We start from the raw sequence: 21,014 nt of genomic DNA on the forward strand, positions 1-21,014 counted from the left end.
CCTGGTCCCAACAAGAGCACAATTGAGTGATGGTGCAAGGAGGCCTGTATTGGCACTGGTATGGCTGCCAAGTTTCCCAGGTCCATGCATGATGTGCTACTCCAGTCTAGGTTTCTTATACTTTGTATTTTGTACCTTGTAGTCCTGATTTGTGAAGGGACAAATGACACTACAAGTCCCAGTATTGAGAGGTGATATATTGAGAGGGGCAGCACGTCATGCATGGACCTGGGAAACTTGGAAAGGCTGGTTAAATTAGTACTGTCCATGGAAAGGGCAGTTATGTGAGGATGAGTTGACATGTGGGGCATTCCTACTCTTTACCTTTCATGCAGCGCAGCACATTTCAGCGCAGCAAAGTGTTTTGTTGCATTTCCCTGCATTGCACTTTTCTAATATAGGGTCCCTTGTTTTGACTCACCCTCAAGTACTTTCTGGTCGTCCACTTCAGCACTCTCCTGCCCTTCGACTCCAGCTACCAACTCTGGGCCTGATTTAGAACTCAGTGGACGGGTTACTCCGCCACAAGGGTGACATATATCCCATCCACCGAAATCTAAATCCCATAGAGAATTTCTGCAAACGGGATATCCGTCTTCCAGGTTTGGGTTGTTACCCTCCTGGCTCCCTGAGGCTCCTTCTCTGCACTTAGACTGCACTCAGTGCATCAGCGCAGGAAGAGAGCAGAATGTGTCGCATCTTAGTAGATATGGCAAATTTATGCTCTCCCTGCCACCCAGTGCAGCACAGTGCAGCACAGCAAGTTGTCTTGCCGCGTGGTATGACTTTTTAGTAAACCCGGCCCATGGTGCGGAAAATGACCAGTGACCACATCCAGCCTCCTGAGTCTATTGCAGATACTAAACAGGTCCAGGAGGGGATGGGCTGAGTACAGGGGTTAGTTTAAGGCCACATGCCATATCCTGTGAACATTTTGGCCAACTGCCAAAATATATTATAAAAAAGATAAACCACAAAAATTCACTGAAATAATTTTATGAGCTGGAAGTTATGGTGATTTATGCACATCACAAATGAGTGACTGCTAATAGAAAACTATTAAAAACAAATCCACAAAAACACTTCAGAAATTCCAGTTCTGAAAAAAAACGTTAAAAAAAAAACCTGAAATTTGCCAGTTAGATGAGCTACACCGGCCAACTCCTGCAATCTGTGGTTTTGAAATTACACCAGAATCACTCACGTGGGTAGTCTGTGTATGGTAGTGGGCGCGGTTGTCTGCCTAAGCAAATGGATACTAGCAGACTTGCAACTTTATGGGTATTCGTAACCTTCAGGCGAGGCACTTCAGGCGCCTTCCCACTCTGAATATGGTCTGAGAGCAGCAGTCAGTGGTGATGTATCATGTAGAGGAAGGTGCGTTTCCATGGGGAAATTATTTACCCCAATTCAAAGTACACGTGCTCTTGTGTGGCACAATTGGATATGCTCAGAAGTACATTTTCCACATCTATGCACACCTAAAAGTTTATGAATGAGAGAAAATGGAACTGACAAAAGCCCAAATCGGTCATGTGAATCTGCAACTGTCATATGCTCCCAGGAGGAGCCCAAGAATTCTTGACTGTCAGAAATGTACTCCAAAAGAAGTGCATTTCAGGATAACATTTGTAAATAGGGCACATTCAGTGTCAACGAAAACTGTATTTCATATGTCCCATTGTTTAATATATCCCATCGTTTCTCCCTGTTTATGCCTCCCACCCTCTTTCACTGTTTACCTTCTACGTGTCTGTCACAGTTTCTCTCCCGTGTTCCTGTCTCTTTCTTTCTTATTCCTCGCTTTGTCTCTGTCTCCCCCCTCTAACTCTTAGCGCCTCATCACCTCGTTTTCTCTGTTTTCAATCTATTTTTCACTCTCTCCCTCACACCCTGTCAACACCCTCTCTTATACTCTTTCCCTTTGCGACACTATCTCTGCTTCTGTCTGTTTTGGTCTCTCTTGCTTCCTCTTCCCCTTTTTCTATCAATCGCATCCTCCTTACTTCTAAGTCACTCTGTCTTCCTCTCTTTTTGTTTCATTACTTCCCTCAGCTCAAAAGCAGTATTTGTCTCTGTGTCCTGTATTAGTTTGTCACAACTTCAGTATCTCTCTCTCGTTCCTTCTGATTTCTCAAACTTCCGCGTCTCTGTCTCCTCGCCGAGCTCTTTCACCTCAAGTGTTTTTCGCACCTTTTGGCTATGTCTCGCTTGCCCACTTTCTCCTTATGCTCCTGGCTCGGTCTGTTTCAATCTCTATCTTATGATAGCCGGTCTTTCTGTCTGGATCTCTGTTTTCCTCACATTGTGTCACACTCAGTGTATTTTCGGGTATGCCCCTGTCTCTGCTTCCCTCTTTCTGTCCCCCCTGGCCGCCCATCGAAGAAGGCCTGAGTCATTAATGAGGTCAGTGTATTTACACTCCATTGTATTGGAAGCCTGGCCCTTAGGCTCCTCCTCCCCCCTTATTCCTGGCGTCTGTAGGCCCTAATCCCCTGATAAGAGTGTGTAAAGAATGAAAGCTGAGGAGCTGAGGTCCACTGGAGCCCCTGCACAAGTCTGGGACATCTCGTACACACAGTCCCCACCTCGCCCTGACTGGAAGCTCGAAAGACGCTGGACCGCAGGCCCCTAAGCTGGGACACGCCTCGGGCCATGGAGACCCCCTGCCTGGAAGGCTTTGGGCCAATGATGCAGGTCTCCCACCATCAACAATGCCTCCAGCCGCCTCTAGGAGCCACCAGCTTCTCCGTGGCCCACTGCCTGCCCCAGGGCACTATGAGGGGCTACTGCACCACCACATACACCAGCAGCCATGGTGAGCTACCATCTTACCAGGACAACCTAAGGGCCGCAGTGACCAACTCGGACTGGTACGGGGGCAGCCAGGAAGGCCACTACCCATCTAGTAAGTAAAGCACGAGGACTGCATATGTTATCATTTCCATCATGCTTCGTGTTTTATCTTTAAGATTATATATGTGTGTATATATATATATATATATATATATATATATATATATCATTACTTCTTGTATGTTGCACTTCGGCCTTTTGTTTGGACTTATACATATCTTCAATTATCCAATCCACCTGGTGATGTTTAATTTCACATTGCACTGACTCGCCCTCTAATGCATGTGAAAGAGATAAAATTAGTACCATTGTAGACTTAGAAAGTCTATGGTGTATACATTTGCTGATTGAACAATGTAAAATGTACGATGTAAGCGCTCAGCATTGTCAATCAATATTTGTCAATGCAGCTCCTGGACTTGTACATGCACTTGGTAGTGGATATGTGCATATTTAGGGAGTGATACCTATATCAATTATTTAAGAAACTGTGTCGGTCTCTCAGCATTAGCATATTTTTTCAGTTTTGGTAACGAGCAAGCTGCCTATATTGTTCAGCACTGCCAGGGGCTGTCACACAGTTCTGCGCGAATATAAGGCGATATATATATATAATTTTCAGTGTAAAAAAGAGGCAAAATCTACACCTGTTCACTGGGCTATAATTCAAGGATGAAAACCCTTAAAATATGTCAGTGTGGCGACCAGAGGCCGTGCCTTTCATCTAATGAACTATATCATGTACATGTTTTATTTTACCTGTCATAACACTGACATCCTTTGTTATTCACGGAATAAAATGGATTTATGACAAAACTCCCTTAAAACAAATGAAATTGTGGAGCCCGCAGTGGAGTTGCCCTTTCAATGGCACGCCTTAAATTCGGGGTTTGGCACCTCAAAATCCCAGCAGGAAAATGTCCAAACACTACAGATTTCAAGAGTGTACTGTAGCCGCCGAAACCCCATGGGGGGATGTCTTTTCGGCCACATCGGCGAGGTACCCCATAATTTTACATACGTGACTGCCGAAGGACATATTCTGGAGCGGCGAGCTAAATACAGAGGTAATCACCTCAGTGCGTTAATATCTTTAGTGCTTTTTTGAGGTGTGGTATTACCACTGGATTTAGCGTGTATGGCATACATTTGGGATAACTAACTGGTCGATTTGGCATGGTAGTTCTCTCTTCTGGGATTTATTGATTCTTGGGGCATGGATGCCTCCAGGCAAAGCTAGGAGGTAGGGATTTATCCAGATTATGGGGTTTTTGGAAATAAACTGTGGAAAATGATGCTTCTGCGCCAATTTCTGCACGTTTTTGCGCCTTTTTTCACTCGACGATTTTGGCTGCTTTCCGCGGCAGGTTTGTCTCCAGGTGAAAAAATCCTGACCCATGGAGTTACTGCGGAGTTTGCTATCACGATCCCACCGTTAGCTCCGCTTAACATCCAGATAAGAATGAGGGGGCATTCCTACAGAGGTCTTGTGATAAAAAAATATGGCAACTTGTGTAGTAGTACAGCACCCGCTCGTCGACACGTTTTTACGCGCCCACCTTTTTGCTGGGGGGAAGCCATTCATGATAGGCCATGCTTAATTTGTAAAAGAATAAGTGCTGCGGCCTGCTCAGAAACCCGCGGCCTGCTGATCCAAGGTCGGGGTGCTGAATACCAAGGCTGCTAGTATGTTTTATCTGACCACCTCCCCACACTTCTTTCCCTTTCATCTCGTCACAGCTTCTCTCTCTTTCCTGCTTATTAACGATGTCACTGGTTTTCCGTCTTTCTTTTCATCCGTCTTTCCCTCTTTCGTGTCTTACTCAGGATTGATCAAATCGAGCACTGGTGGTAATTCACTGATGCCCTCAAAACTGAAGGTCCATCGGAATGGTATAAATACGCAATAACCTAATCCCCACCTATTTCAACTGCTACTGCTTGACTTCTGCAGGATAATTTAGGCTGATGCACTTACCCTAAAAATTCCAAAACTGCTATTTGTGCCTATTTTTTTTTTTACACCAATGCTCAACAGGAACTGAGTGCAGCTTGTGCTGAATCCCTGGTTCACTCACCCCTGTCACAGTATGAAAGAGTGCAAAATAGTGTGAAATGGAATAAAAATATGCGCCAATCGAGGGCAAAAATAGCCAAACGTTATTTACATCATGCTGTTTTTTTGTGCCCAGTTGTAACTCTGAGGTATAAATGAGCACAAACGCGTATTCCTGCATTAGAACAAGTCTCTCCAAAATCCCACAATCCATTCGAGTGAATCATTGTCACACTAGTTCTTTGCAGCGCTATAAAACCACATGACTGCCTCAGCAGGCGCTACATAAAAGCACGTCCCAGTTCGACACTTGCTGTGAGAAGGATAGTGAGTGGGCCAGATTGGTCCCACGTACTCCATGCACTCTTCCCTAACACGAGTCAAAAGTCAACATTTGGCCACCCATGTCACATTTTCAATAATATCGGAAGTCAAAGCTGAGAAAGTGCTGATATTTTGCTCCCAGTTTACGAAAATGCTAATATTTAAACTGGAGATTGCGAAATATGGTGAAATGAAGCACGCAGGGGCTAACATCTGGAGTAAACATTAAATATGAGTACTTCCGTAGAAGCGTGCAATTCGATTTTATCTGATCCTAACACAAATAGGTACACTTGTACAATACTGACCTTACAGAAAGACTCGAGCCCAGATTCTTGCATCCCTGCTTGACCAAACAGTATGATCCTAGACAAATAACGCTATCATACTCTGTCAGAGTACCCAGTACCCTTCTCTTCCAAACTAAGAAGTGTGGAAGCATTATATAGGACGAAAGCAAGCTATGAATGGAACATATCAGTCAGGCCACAACATTTTTAAGAAAGATGTTTCTATGGTAATATCTGCATAGGGACAAAATCAAGACTCGAGCACAAAACTCTTTTATTCTCACTTGCCAAAAAAAAATATAAAAATAATTTTCTCTTCTTTCCCACGTAACATTTGCACTCACAGTATGGCACAAAATATATGTCACTAGTAATGTGCATGTTTAAATCGCCCTGAAGTGTATGATATGTGCATGAAATGAGAACGTGTTTGTGAAATTACAGCATGTATGAGTGTACAGGTATTTTTGTGCATTTGTGTGGGGGTACGTCTGGATGACGACTTATTTAATTGTTTTTTCCGACATGTTAAGAAAGTATCTATCTATCTATCTATCTATCTATCTATCTATCTATCTATCTATCTATCTATCTATCTATCTATCCATCTATCTATCTATCTATCTATCTATCTATCTATCTATCTATCTATCTATCGATGGATCGACTGATTACTCTACAATACATATGTATCATAGATTATTAAAATGATATTTACTAAACCTATGTTTCTTTAACATATGTAACCTCTTTAAATAGCTACCTGTACTATATCTATTATCACCTATGATACCTATATGCATGAAACAACTGTTTCCACAAGAACGGAAGTGTAATCCATGTAACGAATAATAAACACTGGACTAATCACTAACCTTTGGTTCCTGGAGCAGCATGCTACCTGGCTTAAAGCACTTCAACGCCTTCTCCGGGGTGGTAAGCACTGTATAGTAATAATTACAATTGTATATATATATATATATAGATATATATATATCTATATATATATATCTATATATATATATATAGATAGATATAGATAGATCTATCTATCTATCTATCTATACACACATATATATGTGTGTGCATTTTGTTCACTGAAGAAAAAAAAAATTTAAGCGACATAGGTGCAATGGCCACTGCAACATTTCTGCTCATGTTGCGGTTAGCCAGTTAAAGTGCTCGCTCCAAAAAGCCTCATCATCCAATAACAACGGTTGCATTTTAGAATTTCCACCTACCATATACATTTTTAACCTTATTCTCTAACAGACTACTGAATGAATTTACACCAAGTCACAAAAAGCACACTTTCTGGGTAAAGATCATGCTTTCTGACAAATGTGGAGTAATTCTGTTCAGCTGTGTTTGTCCGTAGCGCTGTGGTAAAATTCCCTCTGCAAATTGCATGGGGATATTGTATTTTGACATCCCCTCTTTTTTCTCGCTGGACCCCTCCTTTCTTTCCACTCGATGGACCACCAGGAAACCTCTCAGGAAGGCGCTGAAATGGATGAACTTTGATTTGAAAAATGTGATAATTCATCATTTGGCGCTAAAGTTGTGAACAAAACAAAAAAACGCCCTTCCTATGGAAAGCCTGATCTAACTTTAAGTAGAGGAGAGAGAGGAAGAAAGAATGCATAACCGAGTGGTGTCACTGAAACTGCAAGCTAGCAATATGCATGTCCAAATTTCATACTTACGATAATGGATTTTTTGAATTATATATATTATTTTGATGATTTTCTGAATAGAACCTGTTTTCTTCGAAGTACAGCTAACAGTGGTCACTGACTGGAATTAGAATGTTTAGGTTTTGTTTATCTTTCACAAATAAATTGTTAATAAAACTGCACTATAATGATGGCCAGTGGATTTATACAACTCTGTGGCTGCAGCATTTACCACAAAATTATGGATTTTCTACTTTTGCACATTATTTTTATACATCTCATAAAAAAAGTTGTTTTATGCTCAAAAAGATGAAAATAATACTGCCAGAGAACTAGCCACATAATATTCTGTTATTTTGAATTTTTGAATATTAAAGCTGTCTAAACTTTATCCCACCTCATGCTTTTTTCTTCCACCATCCTACACTTCCTATTACATAACATAAAAGCCTTGACAATGAGTGCAAGTAACACTTGAAAAACACCATTGTAATCCCCTTGAAAATGTATTCAAACAACCAGAATGCATTTCCTTTTGTCTCAAAAAATCATGAAGCTCAATGCTTTTTGTCCAGTCACAATTCCTTTGTTTTTTTTTTGCATCTATATTTATGGCTGTAATTCTGATAAGCAATAGAATATCGAAATCAGCTTATTAATATGTTATGATTTTCTGTTTTCACTTTAAAAAAAAAAATCCTAAATACATTTACTGTATACAGAAGCAGATCTCTTCAAGGTTCTGCCACCATGCACCAACTACAAAAGTAACTGAATAACAATTTATGCACTGAAACATAAAAACAGTTATTGCAGCACAAACCATAAATGCATAATAAGAAAAGAGAAACATGGCAGCCGCTAGTTTCAGGAGCTATCTTGTACCTTCATAATTTGCAGTTGAAAAGGATTGCGATTTTCTGTGAAAGTCTGTTTATTTGATAAATGGCTGCCTACTTAAAATTAAGTTATCATACTTTTATTTTGAGTTCAGTTTTTGGCTATAAAAGGTGATACTGTTCTTTCAATCTAAGCAGATTCCTGCAGGTGATTAGGTGTAGCTACACATTGAACAAATGTGGCTGATTTAGGAGATCCCACCAGTGTAACACATATCAATTTTGTGGGACCTATTCACAAAGTAAAGAGTAAAACTACACTTGGATTTTTAAATGTACTTCTAAGTGAATGTTTACTATTTCTTGCAATTCATGAACTTCTCAAGAAATGCCAATGGAAAGTTCCACCTGCTGCAGATTTCCAAGCTGATTTCTTGAGAAGTCACACAATGTTCTTGCTGGGAAACCCGCTCCTCTGCTGTACCACGATGAGATCTGGTTGTGATCTATTTCCCTTTACACCCTGGAAAGAGTATTTACACCAGCATTTGACTGAAGAGAATATACAGTGCTTTCCAGGCAGGAAAAGCGATTAACTGTCATTTGTGAATGCTCACAAATGTACTTGCGTGTGGGCTTTCCAAAACTCCCATGCCTAATTAGGCCTTGAAACACCCAGGAATTCTTTCAGTGTGATTTACGGGTGTGGAGATCTCCATCACAAGTGCAGAACACGCCACACCCATAAAACGTCTTATGCCTACTAGGAATCTCTTTGTGAATCATGGAAGATGTGACTGGGGTAAATTGGGAGATGTGGTGTAATGACCATTGCCGCTGTCTCTGGAACTGGGGAACCAATCCTGGCCTCGACTCAACATCCCATGATTCCGGGAAAATCACTTGATCTTCCCGTGCCTAAAAAAAGTCTAGTTTTCATGTAACGTGTTCTAATGCCCTAGGGCCAAGTTTGTGCTATAAAAAACTTTTAAAAATGGTTGTACACTTACATCCAAATTTAGCTTTGTGGACAGGCATCTGAATGTTTTAATTTACATTTTACTAGTGGCTCCAATTTTGAGACATCATGCTTTGGGTGTGGTGTAACCAAAATAGTGTGTGATAGTGTGGGTTTTACCATAAAAGTGATGCTGTTGACTAAAATTACTCACCAGGACCCATGAAGCCAATAAAACAGGTCAATTAAAACAACTCACTTTGCAGCAAACTTAAATGGGATATACCAAAATATGATTAAGCACACCTTATTGAGGAAGAAATAAATTAAATTAAGTAAATTACAACACAGCTAAAATCACAGCTCAGGAGGCTTTTACTTCTCAAGTATATATTATCGCTAAAGATATGGAGTTACTGCTGGAAGTAAAAATGTCATGTTAAAACACACATTTTTCTGCATTTTGAGCGTCTAAACAAATACCACCGAAGTTAACAAACTACTGCCACTGTAAAAAAAAAAAGTAACAAATTATCTTTTCTCGATGTCCTTGTGTCTGCGTGAAATATCTAAGCAGGTATTTTTCTATGTTTGCATGTGTATATGTGTGTAATTTCTACATTAGACATTTGGTAACTGTTACCACGGAATGAGTCTGCTTCTTATTACCACAGAAAAATAAATCTCTGAAATATTGATTTGTGTTTATGTGTGCGAAATTCCATGTTTTTTAACTGCAAAAATTCATGGGGAAATAGTGAAATGATACTCTTGGTGCGATATATAGTTCACTGGTATTTCGAGTGACTCCTTTCACCTGAGGTCATACTTTCCAAGCAAGATACTGACAGAAAGCTAGCTCGAGCAGAAAATCACTCTCGGTGAAACATTTTTTGAATGAATCAGTCTCAGGTGGGTGAAAATTACAGGAAACCATGCAATGCAACAATTTTATATAACATGAAATTTGGGAGTTTATAAATTTCGTCTTCAAAATTTACAATTCACTGAGGCTACTCATCACATCATGCTCCTGTACCAGCAAGAATAAAGAAAAACTTGAAACCCACAGAAAATGAAGTGTGAACTGGGGATGTGAAAGTGGAAATTGTGTGGTCTTCTTGTACCTGCAGCTCAGAAAGTTATCCCGGCATTATTTGGCTCAGGAATTTGAAAACATAACACAAGCTCAAGATTTTGATTTTAAAATGATATTCTAGTAAGGGCTTGATTTTAGATAACGGATAAACATTCAATACCTCCACAAACAGCGGGATTGTGAATGGTGCCCTACTTACCGCATGTATTGTGATGTTTTTATGTACTACGCACCCCTTTATATTTCCTTGATAGATTTTGCCAGTAAAAACAGGTGAAAGAGGGAAAATGCCACGAAAAAATGCAAAACTGGTCGAATTACACATGTAGTAAATACCAATTCCATGAGTTATGTTGCATTCACTCTTGCAAATTTCGAAATAGAAGGTATTTACCACACTTGTAAATATTCCACTTCCGGGCAACTATCACCAGCTATACCAACCTACTTAATAATTAACTACCAATTTGCGATATGTCTTTAGTAAGATAACGAAGACTTGAGTTTACAAAACCAATTGTTTAACAACAGTACAGTGACCTGAGCTCCAGGTCAAAAATCATGTGATGTCACTTCCTGTCCTATCATCATTGACTTGTCATGTCTCTTCTACTACACAAACATGTACTGTAAAATTAACCCACTGTGGAACTTGATCAGTAAAATAAATATCAAAGTTCTGCACAAACGTAAAGATTGTCAAAATAACTAATAGATTTTTAGAACTCTAGAGTGGAATTCGAATTCGAGCAGACCTTCACGCTCATGGGCAGAAACGCACCAGCTTATAAATCAGAAAGGTCTTCAAGAACAATGTACCGGATTCCTTAAAACATGTGGAAATGCCAGCTTGAACAATCGAGCAAGAGCGGGGCCTACGTCCAGCCTGAGGAACATTATGTCCGCTAGGTTTTTCTCAGTGGCACTAGGGATGGATTTTTGTGAATACAAATAGGCTGGAGTTATCTGATTTTTAGCAGTCTCTAAAAGGTAACAATACAACGTTAGTGTTAAGCATTTCGATGCACCCTCACAACCATGTAGATTCACAAAATAAATATAACTGTGTTCCTTGCGCCACCACATAACAAAACACAATTAGGGTTTTAAGGTATTTACAATGAATATGTATAGTGCATATTTTCATATATACTGTGCTTTTCAGTGACAATTATTTGCATTCTTATTAGTCATTCTGACAATCTGACTGGATTTTAAGAATTCTGTGGATCGACAAAGTCCGCTCTAAGAATAATGGTTCTATAGCACTATTGGTTCTGTAGAACTTCCCTGACAGATTAAATGTAACAGTGCCAAGGACACTATAATCAAACACAAGATTGGGAGAATGTGGGGGACTTGTCCACACTAGCCCCAAGTGAGAGATTTTACCTATAGGGCTAGGAATCAGGACTTTTAATAATTTGTACTCCCCCCTAAAGTTCCTGATTAAACAGAACAGAGAATACAAAAGTACCATACTAACACCTTATAGCCCGCTGCAGACTGGTATATGCGTTGTTAAACCCTTAACTGCTGGGTCTTTTCTCCTCTTCTGCAGCGATGAGTCCCTTTTTTGGCTATTTGGGGTAGTTCACTCATGGGCCTCCATCACTTTTTGTCCACATAAGATATCATGCCAAATTTGTGTCCTTTTTGTATCCTGAACATCCTGTGGGTTCTAAAGGTACCCACGGTCTGTGGATTTCTCTAAAGGGGACCAGGAAATAGGCAAAATATAGCTACATCTTGAGAATTTTGGAAAAAATAGGAAAAAAAAGTGCTCTGGATAAAAGTGTCTGTTTTTTTCCCTAATAAATGGTCAACCAGTGGTTTATTGTGCTAAAGTCAATATCTTTCCAGCTTTTAGGAACATGCAGAGCTGAATCAAACAAAAATGTTTTAACACAGTTTTGGCATTTTTAGGTGGGCTATTTCCCTATTTTTTTGTGCTTTCGACCCACTTCCAGTTTGTGGTGGGAAAAGTGTGAAACCCATGGATTATTCAAGAACGCTATAGATATCTGAACAGTAGAAAACATTCTGAATTCACCAAGGAGTCACATGTGTAGATCCCTCAAGATTTCCCTAAAGAAACTAATTGCTGAAATAAAGAAATATTGAAAATGAGTAGGAAGACATGCTATTTGTAACAACATTTTCATCTGTAACTTTTTGTCATGATGGCCAATTTACAAAACCCATATACCACAACGTCTGCTAGACCCTTCTGGTTTTAAAGACATATAGGATTTGTAGGTATGCCAAGAATCCAAGGTACCCAGAGCCAGCAACTGAGCTGCACAGTAAAATGGTCTTTCATTGTGTACCAAGTATAGACCAATTCATATGGTGAAATGTGTAAAGTGAAACATAGATATCAAAGAAATCTATGTATTTATGAAAAGGGCACAAGAAATGGGCTATAGGAGCAGTAGTTATTTGCACATCTTTGAATTTATGGGTACCTATACTAGCATGTGTTTGAAAGGGCATTTTTAAAAAAACGATCTTATTTGTTACACATCGACTTACATTTGGAAGGCACAAATGCAGAAAAATTCAATTGATAATAACAAATATTCTACTATGCTATGCTCCCACATGTATTCCAATAAAAACAGTACCTCACTTGTGTGGATAGTCAGGCCTAGTGCCTCGACAAGAAATGGGCCAAAACGCAACCTGGGCACATCACATTTTTCCACGGAAAACTGACCCTTTTTTCCCCAGTGTGGGAATGTGTGGCCCTACCTGAGGCTTATCTAGGGAAACCCAGTAAACCTATTCATTTGTTAAAACTAGGCATCTAGGGGAATTCAGGGTGGGATTACTTGCAGGTCTCTCACTGTATTTTCTTACCCAGAACCCCTTGCAAACCTCAAACTTTGACAAAAACACACAGTTTCCTCACATTTCTGAGTTGGAAAGTTCTGGAATCTGTGGGGAACCACACATCTCCATCCACCTACTATTTCCTCAAGTCTGGAAATGCAAATGGTACCTCAATTGTGTGGGTAGGCTTAGTGCTTGCACCAGGAAACAGCCCCAGATGCAGCATGGACGCATCAAATGTTTCAACCCAAAATGCACCTTTTTTTTAACAATGTGAGTAGCTGTGACTTTTGAGCCCTAGCTCACCTGGCACTTAGAGAAACCTACCAAGCCTGTACATTTTTTAAAGCTAGGCAACCAGCGGAGGTTAGGATGGGGTGATGTGCACGGCTCTCACCTGGTAATTTTACCCAGAAGCCTTTGCAAACCCAGAAGTTTGACCAAAAACACAAATTTTTCATGTATGTCAGCGAAGAAAACTAAAGAAACCTACGAAAAGCCACACATTTCGTACCTCCCAACATTCCTCCCCTGAGTTTCCCGATTCAAATGCTACCTCACGCAACATAAACACATCACATTTTTCCACAGAAAATGAACCATTTTTTGCAATGTGGGTAGCTATGGATTTTAGGCTTTAGATCAACTGTCACAAATGGAAATATAGCAAACCTGCACTTTTTAAACAAACTAGACAGCCAGTGAAGTCAAATAGTATGTGACTTGTGTGGCTCTCACTAGGTAATTATACAGAGAAGCCCTTGCAAACATCAAACTGTGGTAATAAACACACATTTTCCTCACATTTCTGTGCCGAAAGCTTCTGGAATCTGGGGGAGCCACACATTTCCAAGCACCCTGCATTTCCCTAAGTCTCCCTAAAAAACTGCTACTTGAGTTGTGTGGGTAGGCCTAATTCATGCAAAAGGAAAGGGCCCCAAGCGCAACATAGACATCGCATTTTTGCACTGAAAAGGGCCCTGTTACTGTAATGCGGATAGCTGTAGACTTTGGGCCCTACTTCAGCCAGCACCTGAGGAAACCTAGCAAACCTGCACACTTTTTAAAACTAGACAACAAGGGGAGTCACGGGTGCATGACTTGTGTGGCTCTTCCCCTTTCTGGATGTTGACAAAAATATTTTAAGGAGTATGCTGTGACCCCATGGATCTATGCCTACTCTTAAAAAATGAAACTAAGGCTTTTCTTTTTTTATATAAACACATCCTTAAAGGAAAACAGATTGCATTCCCTGACCAACTAGTGTTTTGTTTGAAGTGTGTGTATGTGGAGGGCTAAACCTTGGCGTTGACATAACTCTCACTGCGCCAGACATGCACCACATAGACTTATAAGGGATGTTGCATTGCTCTTACACCATGCACCGTGGTGCATGCGTGATGCAAGGCCAAAATGTGATTTATGAGGCCCCACCGGCCACCTTGCATGGCCCTGAGTGGCTTCATAAATCTGGAGTAAAGCAATACATCACAAATCACTGTGTTGTGTTAATCTGCCCCAGGGAGGCTTTCCATGGATGTTGCATAAGTGTTCCTCCGCAACATCCATGGATTTCAACACATTCCCAGATTTACCAGAAGTGGTATATCTGGGAATACACCAAAACTGCTACACCTCCCCAGTGAGGTACAACAAGGAGATATAGCTTTCTTGCTCCTTGTTTATTCCCCTCTCTATGTGTGCTGCATTCTACAGGACACATAAAAAGAGGAAAATGTCATAGTGGTTGTTTTTGTGCAGGAAGGTGCACTTTCCTGCACAAAAATAATCCTCCTTACAACGCAATTCCTATGTTGGCGCTAGGCAGTCAAAACAGTGCCATCGCTGGGGAAAAGGCAGGAATGTGCCTTATACTTTTACATGCAGCACATTCCTGCCTTTTCCTTGTCATGCACTGCAGCAAGGTATAGCCCTAAGTATTTCTGTAACCCAAATCCAGCCTGTGAATCAAGAACTTAGGTTCAGCTTGACATCTGGTGTACTGTGCTATTGGTATAACGCAAAATGATGCTCCCCCTTGCAGAATGTGATGAGGCATCCTTGAATTTCCCTTATCTCACAGATATTAATTGACTTTGGCATGAGTAGGGGTCCCCTGAAGGGGTTGTAGGGCCCCTGAAGGGGTTGGGGAATCCTCTTGCTACAGGGGCTTGTGTTATGACCCTGCACAGTGTGATTGTGTTCAGGTTTTGCCATGTAACTCTCCTGAATATCAGAAGTGTGTCAGTAGAACTGATGTACGTATACAGTGATTTATGCATGGCCTGCTGCAAGCAAACCACGGATGGATGCTTCAGAACGTGGTGGATCAAAGATGGTGGCCAGTGCAGAAAGGTCCTGGAAACCACAAAAGAGCTATGAGAAGCAGAAAGGCTAGGCAATAATTAACTTATTTTGTAAAAAAAAGCATTTCTAAAAAAGGGGCGTTACAGCTTTCTCCTAAAAGTAGACTAGTGTAAAATCATGTTTCCACATGTGGCGCACAATCAGTAGGAATATTAAAAAGCGAAGCAAAGGAGAGAAGAGAAACCGATCACACAGAGACCCTGCAAGAGAATAGCTTTGCCTCATTTGCATAACTGTATTAATTCCCAGAATGCCCCTTTGCAGGGTTCTTTTTTTTGCTTTCTTTTCATGTTTAGCTGTTGCTTTCGTAACAACAAATATGAAAGCAGATTGTTTGGGGCAGATGTATCAAGATTTTGAGCCAACACAAAGTCCTGCAAAGTGATATACAGTGTTTTAAAGTCTCAACATGCTGTTTATTTGCCACTACATCTTTTCTGCAGCAAAAGTGCCCTTAAAGTAGCACAAATAGCGCACTTATACTGCTATGTGCTACTTTGATTCAAGCATTCATTCCATGGTTACACTTGGGCATTCGAACTATTACATCCAAGGTTTTTGACACAAAGACCGAGCTTCAAAGATTTTCAGTTCTGGCGTTGTCTAAAAAAAATAATTCCCACATGATGCACGAGCAAAGTCAGTGAAATGTTTTTATTTTTCACTACATTTCACACATTGCATGTATGATGCAGTGTATATCACACAACCAATGTTTTCAAATGATCTTGTACTGGATTGTTACCCCACCAATACAAAACCTGTTCTACACATCACACATGTACCTTTGCAATACGGTGCACAGAAGTATGCATGGTGCTTAGCAGTCCAAAAAGCAGCAGTGCAGGGGAAGAAAGCAGCAACAGAACAGTTTTAGTAAATATGGCTCCAAAATGTTTCCTTCCCTACCACAGCAACTTTTGTTGCTCTCCTCTGTTGCACTATTTTTTTTGTAAATTAGCCCCTTTGTGTCCTACTCAGATACACTCAATAAAGGGAAATGTTCTTAACAACGCGTCCTTAAGGACGTGGACGTTTCCCACACAAGCGTAACCGTGCTTGCCTGAACAACACATGGCTTTTTTCTGTGCCTTAACCACGCATGTGTTGAACTACTCATATGCGTAGTTAAGCCACAGAAAAAGCCATGTGTTGTTTGGGAAAGGACGCAGAGGACGAGGTGAGGTAGTGGGGCTGGGGCAGGAGTAGGGGGTGGATTAGGGATTGGGGTGGGTGGGGAGTCGGGGATTGGCTATTTTTTTATGGGGTGGGGGTTTGGGTATTTGTTTTGAGGGATTAGGGTGGGGGGTCTGGCTATTTCTTTTTGTTGAGGGGCTGGAGTGGGGAGGGTTAAGGTATTTTTTTTATTTAGGGCTAGGGTGGGGGCAGAGAAGTTTATTTTTAAAGGGGTGGGGGAGGTTTAAGGAAGGGTGGGAGGAAGGAGGAGAGAAGAGGAGGAAAGATCGGTAGAGGACGCGGTGAGGTAAGTGGAGTTTGGGTGGGGTTGGTGGGTAGTTTTTAATGGTGGGGGTGGTGTTAGGGCTTATGGTGTGTGGGGTGTCAGGGTACTTTAGTTTTTAGGGGGAGGGTCGGAGGGGTCGGGTATTTTGTTATGGGTTAATGGTGGGTGGGGTCGGGGTAATTTAGTGATTAGGGGTGGGGTCGGTATAGTTTTGTTTTTTAAGAGCTTAGGTTGTGTGGGGGTCGGGGTACACTCCTTATTAGGAGAGGAAGATTTTAGGGGTCAAGGTGGGTGGGGGTGTCGCAGTAGTTTAGTTTTTAGGGGTAGGAATCGGGTAGTTTTTTATTTAGGTCTCAGGATGGGTGGGTGGGTCAGGGTAGTTCACTTTTTAGGGGCGGGTTGTTTTTTTAGGGCTCAGGACGGGTGGGGGTGTCAGGTTAGTTTAGTTTTATGGGACAGGGGTGGGTCGTTTTTTTTTAGGGTTCAGGGTGGGTGGGGGGGTCCGGGTACTTTAGTTTATTGAGGTGGGTGTTAGGATAGTATTTTTTTTAAGGGCTCAGGGCAGGTGGGGGGTTGGGGTAGTTTAGGTATTAGGGGTGGGGTAGTTTTGGGCCTCAGGGCGGGTGGGGAGGTTATATGACAGATGCCATTTTGCATGCGTTTCTACACATGCCTTTATTAGGCCGCTTTTACAACGAAATTCCCTGTAAAGGCATGCGTGGTAAAGGCATATGTGGATCACGTTGTTAAGGCATGCGTTGTTCCATCATAAAACCCTCAAGAAATCATTGAGAGATTTGAAAGGAGGCTGATTTCAATCGCATTCATATGTATTATCGCCTGAACTTCCAAAAGGCAATGTAAGGCAGAAGCCTAAGTATGACACCGATAGTTGGCAATACAGAACAAGAACTGAATGGGGTGCAAGCCAGTGGCAAAGTGATTTTGCCTTATTTGCGCAGTTCATGATTTGTATGCACAACAATGTGCGGTACCCCTCATAAGACAATTTGTTAGAATCAAATCATAATGTGATCACTTTCCCACGAAAAAACATAATTATACAATGCATGCCTCAACACAAATTGAAGATATAATTACAATTCATAATAAAACAATTTAACCATTTATTTTAACCCGTTCGTCAAGTTTTTCAATTCAACCCAATTTGTGACAATCAATTCATTATAGATCATCCGTCCTGTTATTGTAATTCATTAGAATTCAAGCCGAATTTAAGCCAACACGTGTTTCGTCTCGGGACAGTGTTTTCTCTCATCCCAAACGACTTCTTCAGGGCACTTGACTAGTTATTTGTGTCTTAGTTAAATGTCCCAATAATAGAGATTTCCATCACAAGTTCTGTGCAAATAGTCCAATACGGTTCTGGCTGAAATTGGCGGATAATTGTCAATATTCGAAGAAAAAGGAGACCATGTAGCGAGTACACCCAAAGCCAATAACTCGTCCAATAACTCCAAAGCGTGTCTCTGAGTATCTTCCGACAAAAATCCAAACCGGCATTCAAAGAGCACAAACGCACCATTGTGTTGTTGTTTGAGGTTCCGTTTGGAACCTTGTTGAGGGTTGGGTGATTACCCTCGTGTAGGCATCCTCTTCTTTTGAGATCATTGGTTTATTTTGTATCCTGAGCGCCTTGGTATTCCTAGTATTTCACCCCATTATTAAGTCTACATGATTTGTATGCATTTCGATGCAACCATGGACAAAAGAACCTCAAACTGTTGAAGTAACCAAAGAGGTAAAAATGCCTCATATGGTTACATGTAGCCCAGCATTTGCCATGGTAAGACTAATACTTCATATACCAGAATGCAAAGTAATGTGAGCTCCAGTGCCTTTACTGATTGTGCATCTCACATCTGGTGACTGGCAACTTCAGCACTCTGCCACTGATGTGTGCAATGCAGAGGAAATGCATTCGAAGTGAAAATGTACAAAATAATGAACGATTACACTTTCTAATGTAGTGATATATCAGCGACATCTTGTCAGGTGATGGATGTCCTTTTTTCCTCTGTGCATTCTTGTACTTGTAATCCTGGCGTTATGCTGGAAGTAGCAAAGTACAAGTACCAAAACCGAAATTAGAACAAATATTGGCAAAACCAGAACGCCTGGCTTTGGTTGCCATCCTATTGGCTTTGTGATTTGTAACACTGTTATTGTATAGCTTCATCCCAAAATTTGAATAAAAATTTCAGCACCTGGGTACACATACGTATAAAGGCACACATGGCCACTTTCAGATGTTTCTTGTAATAAACCTTTACAAAAACATTAAAAGATGGCTGCTTTTGTGTGGACACAAGCTTCCGTGCATTCAAATAGGTGGCCATTTTGAAATCAGAAAAAACAGATACAAAATATGTCAACAATTTTGGAAGGTTTTTTTTTAAGCACAGGGAGATTAATGAATTGCCCAGGATCACAGGATGTTGAGCTGATGCCGAGACTCAAACCTGGCTCCATAGTTCCAAAGTCAGTAGCTCTTGCTGTATTGCCACAAAGCCAATTCAAAGACAACTCAAAGACAGCCACTCAAATTTGCATGCACATGCACACAAGGGCACACAAGGGCTGCCCTTTGAAATAGGCTGAAAGCCAAATTGAAAACACGGTGTCTGCAGGCAGGTTGCGGGTGAGATATGACACACTACATTTGGCAGTTAGGGCCCAATAGGTGTGTTTAGGGAACTCTCTGGCCCCTGTAAACTTGAAAATATTTTTTTTAAAATTAAATCAAATTAAAAATGTTTTTTTTTAATGTAATTTTTTTAAATTACTCAATGGCCCACAAGTCCCTGGAACTAAAACGGACGACTTTCTCTGTGGTTGACAAATTGTGCTTAGGGCAAATTGCTGTCACTTGTAGAGAAAGGAACCAATTTCACAACTGGACTCATTGTCCATGTTGCATGCTATGGTGGGCGGGATCAAATTATGAATGATGGTTGAACAAATTGATTACAAGGGCTGCCTGAAGGTCCCTACATGTAAGTTTATTATACATATAATTTTTAATAAAAATAAGATGTCTTTGCTAACACTAGTCAAAAAATAAGGCTGGGCGAAAAACTAACATTTCAATAAAAGCAATTGAGTTCTTTGTGAGGGTGATAATTTCAGAAAGGGGTGTGGCTAATTTCTCGGCCATAAAGAAAATGTTCCAATCTTTTCATTCAAATTCACCCAGTTGAAACCCAACTGGCACTCAGTGTTAGTCAGTAGCGACTTGCAATTTATCAATGCCTAAAGGAGAGAATTCCCCAGTTTGGGGCCTAAGTAAGCAAATGAGCAATCTATCATCTGGGCCAGCCAGAACCTTGGCACAGTGTACAAGACTCGATGTGAGGATCTCAATGAGCGTGTGAGCTGGTAAGGCACCACCAGCTCCTGAATGTAGAATGGTCCTGATCCAACTCTGGCCTTAAACATATAGCACAGTGCTTTGCACTCAATGCACTTAGAAATCTTAAGCCAGAGCAGTTCCCAGAGAAGATAGGATACTGAGGCAGATTTTGAATTCTGAACTATCTGCAGTCAATGCACAGTAGCCTTACCAGTATCCAGGTATAAGACATTGCCCAAATCTAATCTAGATAAGATTAGAGCCTGAATCACAGTCCTCTGAGCAGAGAGAGAAATCAACCAAATGGTCTTCTTCAGCCACCTGAGTACTGTGATACAAGTGGCAGTCACTTTGGTCACCTGAGATTTCATAGATAGTTTTTCGTCCAGGAGAAAGCCCAGGTGTTTCACCTTAGAAGACGGGGCAGGTAAGGCCCCCAGAGATTCCGGCCAATGTCTCGGATCCCAAAGAAAAGAGTTTGTACCAGAACCATGACCTCAGTTTTATCTCCATTAAGCTTGAGAGTGTTTTTATTCATCCATAAGGAGATTCTGCTCAGGCCCAGGTTAAGATCGGATGGTCCGTGGTTCTGTGCAGATGACAAAGTAAAGATGATCTGCATGCCATCGATGTATGAAAAAAGGATCAAGTCACAGCCCTCTATTAAATCGGCAATGAACGGACATAAATATTAGACAGCAAAGGGCTCAAGACTGAGCCTTGCAGGACTTCTGAGGTCAAACCTTGCGGTTTAGGCGAAAAAACCTGAAACGTTTAAGAAGGAAGAGAGCCAACCCAAAGGAAAATCTTCGAGGCTTAATGACTCCAGACTTTCCACCAAAGTAATGTAGGACACCATATTTAAAGCCACACTAAGAC

At 41.0% G+C, this 21,014-nt stretch overlaps 1 protein-coding gene across 1 annotated transcript in view; it reads left to right on the forward strand.

Moving 5' to 3' along the window:
- Positions 1 to 2,516: 2,516 nt before the first annotated feature.
- Positions 2,517 to 21,014, forward strand: part of LOC138259624 (thyroid transcription factor 1-like) — a 42,391-nt gene continuing 23,893 nt past the window's right edge. Inside the window, exon 1 of the mRNA XM_069207474.1 lies at positions 2,517 to 2,908. Coding sequence (XP_069063575.1) covers positions 2,656 to 2,908 — 253 coding nt within the window. The 5' untranslated portion in view covers positions 2,517 to 2,655. The remainder of the gene's footprint in view (positions 2,909 to 21,014) is intronic.

This window comes from Pleurodeles waltl, chromosome 9 (genome assembly GCF_031143425.1).
Source record: "Pleurodeles waltl isolate 20211129_DDA chromosome 9, aPleWal1.hap1.20221129, whole genome shotgun sequence".
Lineage (NCBI taxonomy): Eukaryota > Metazoa > Chordata > Amphibia > Caudata > Salamandridae > Pleurodeles > Pleurodeles waltl.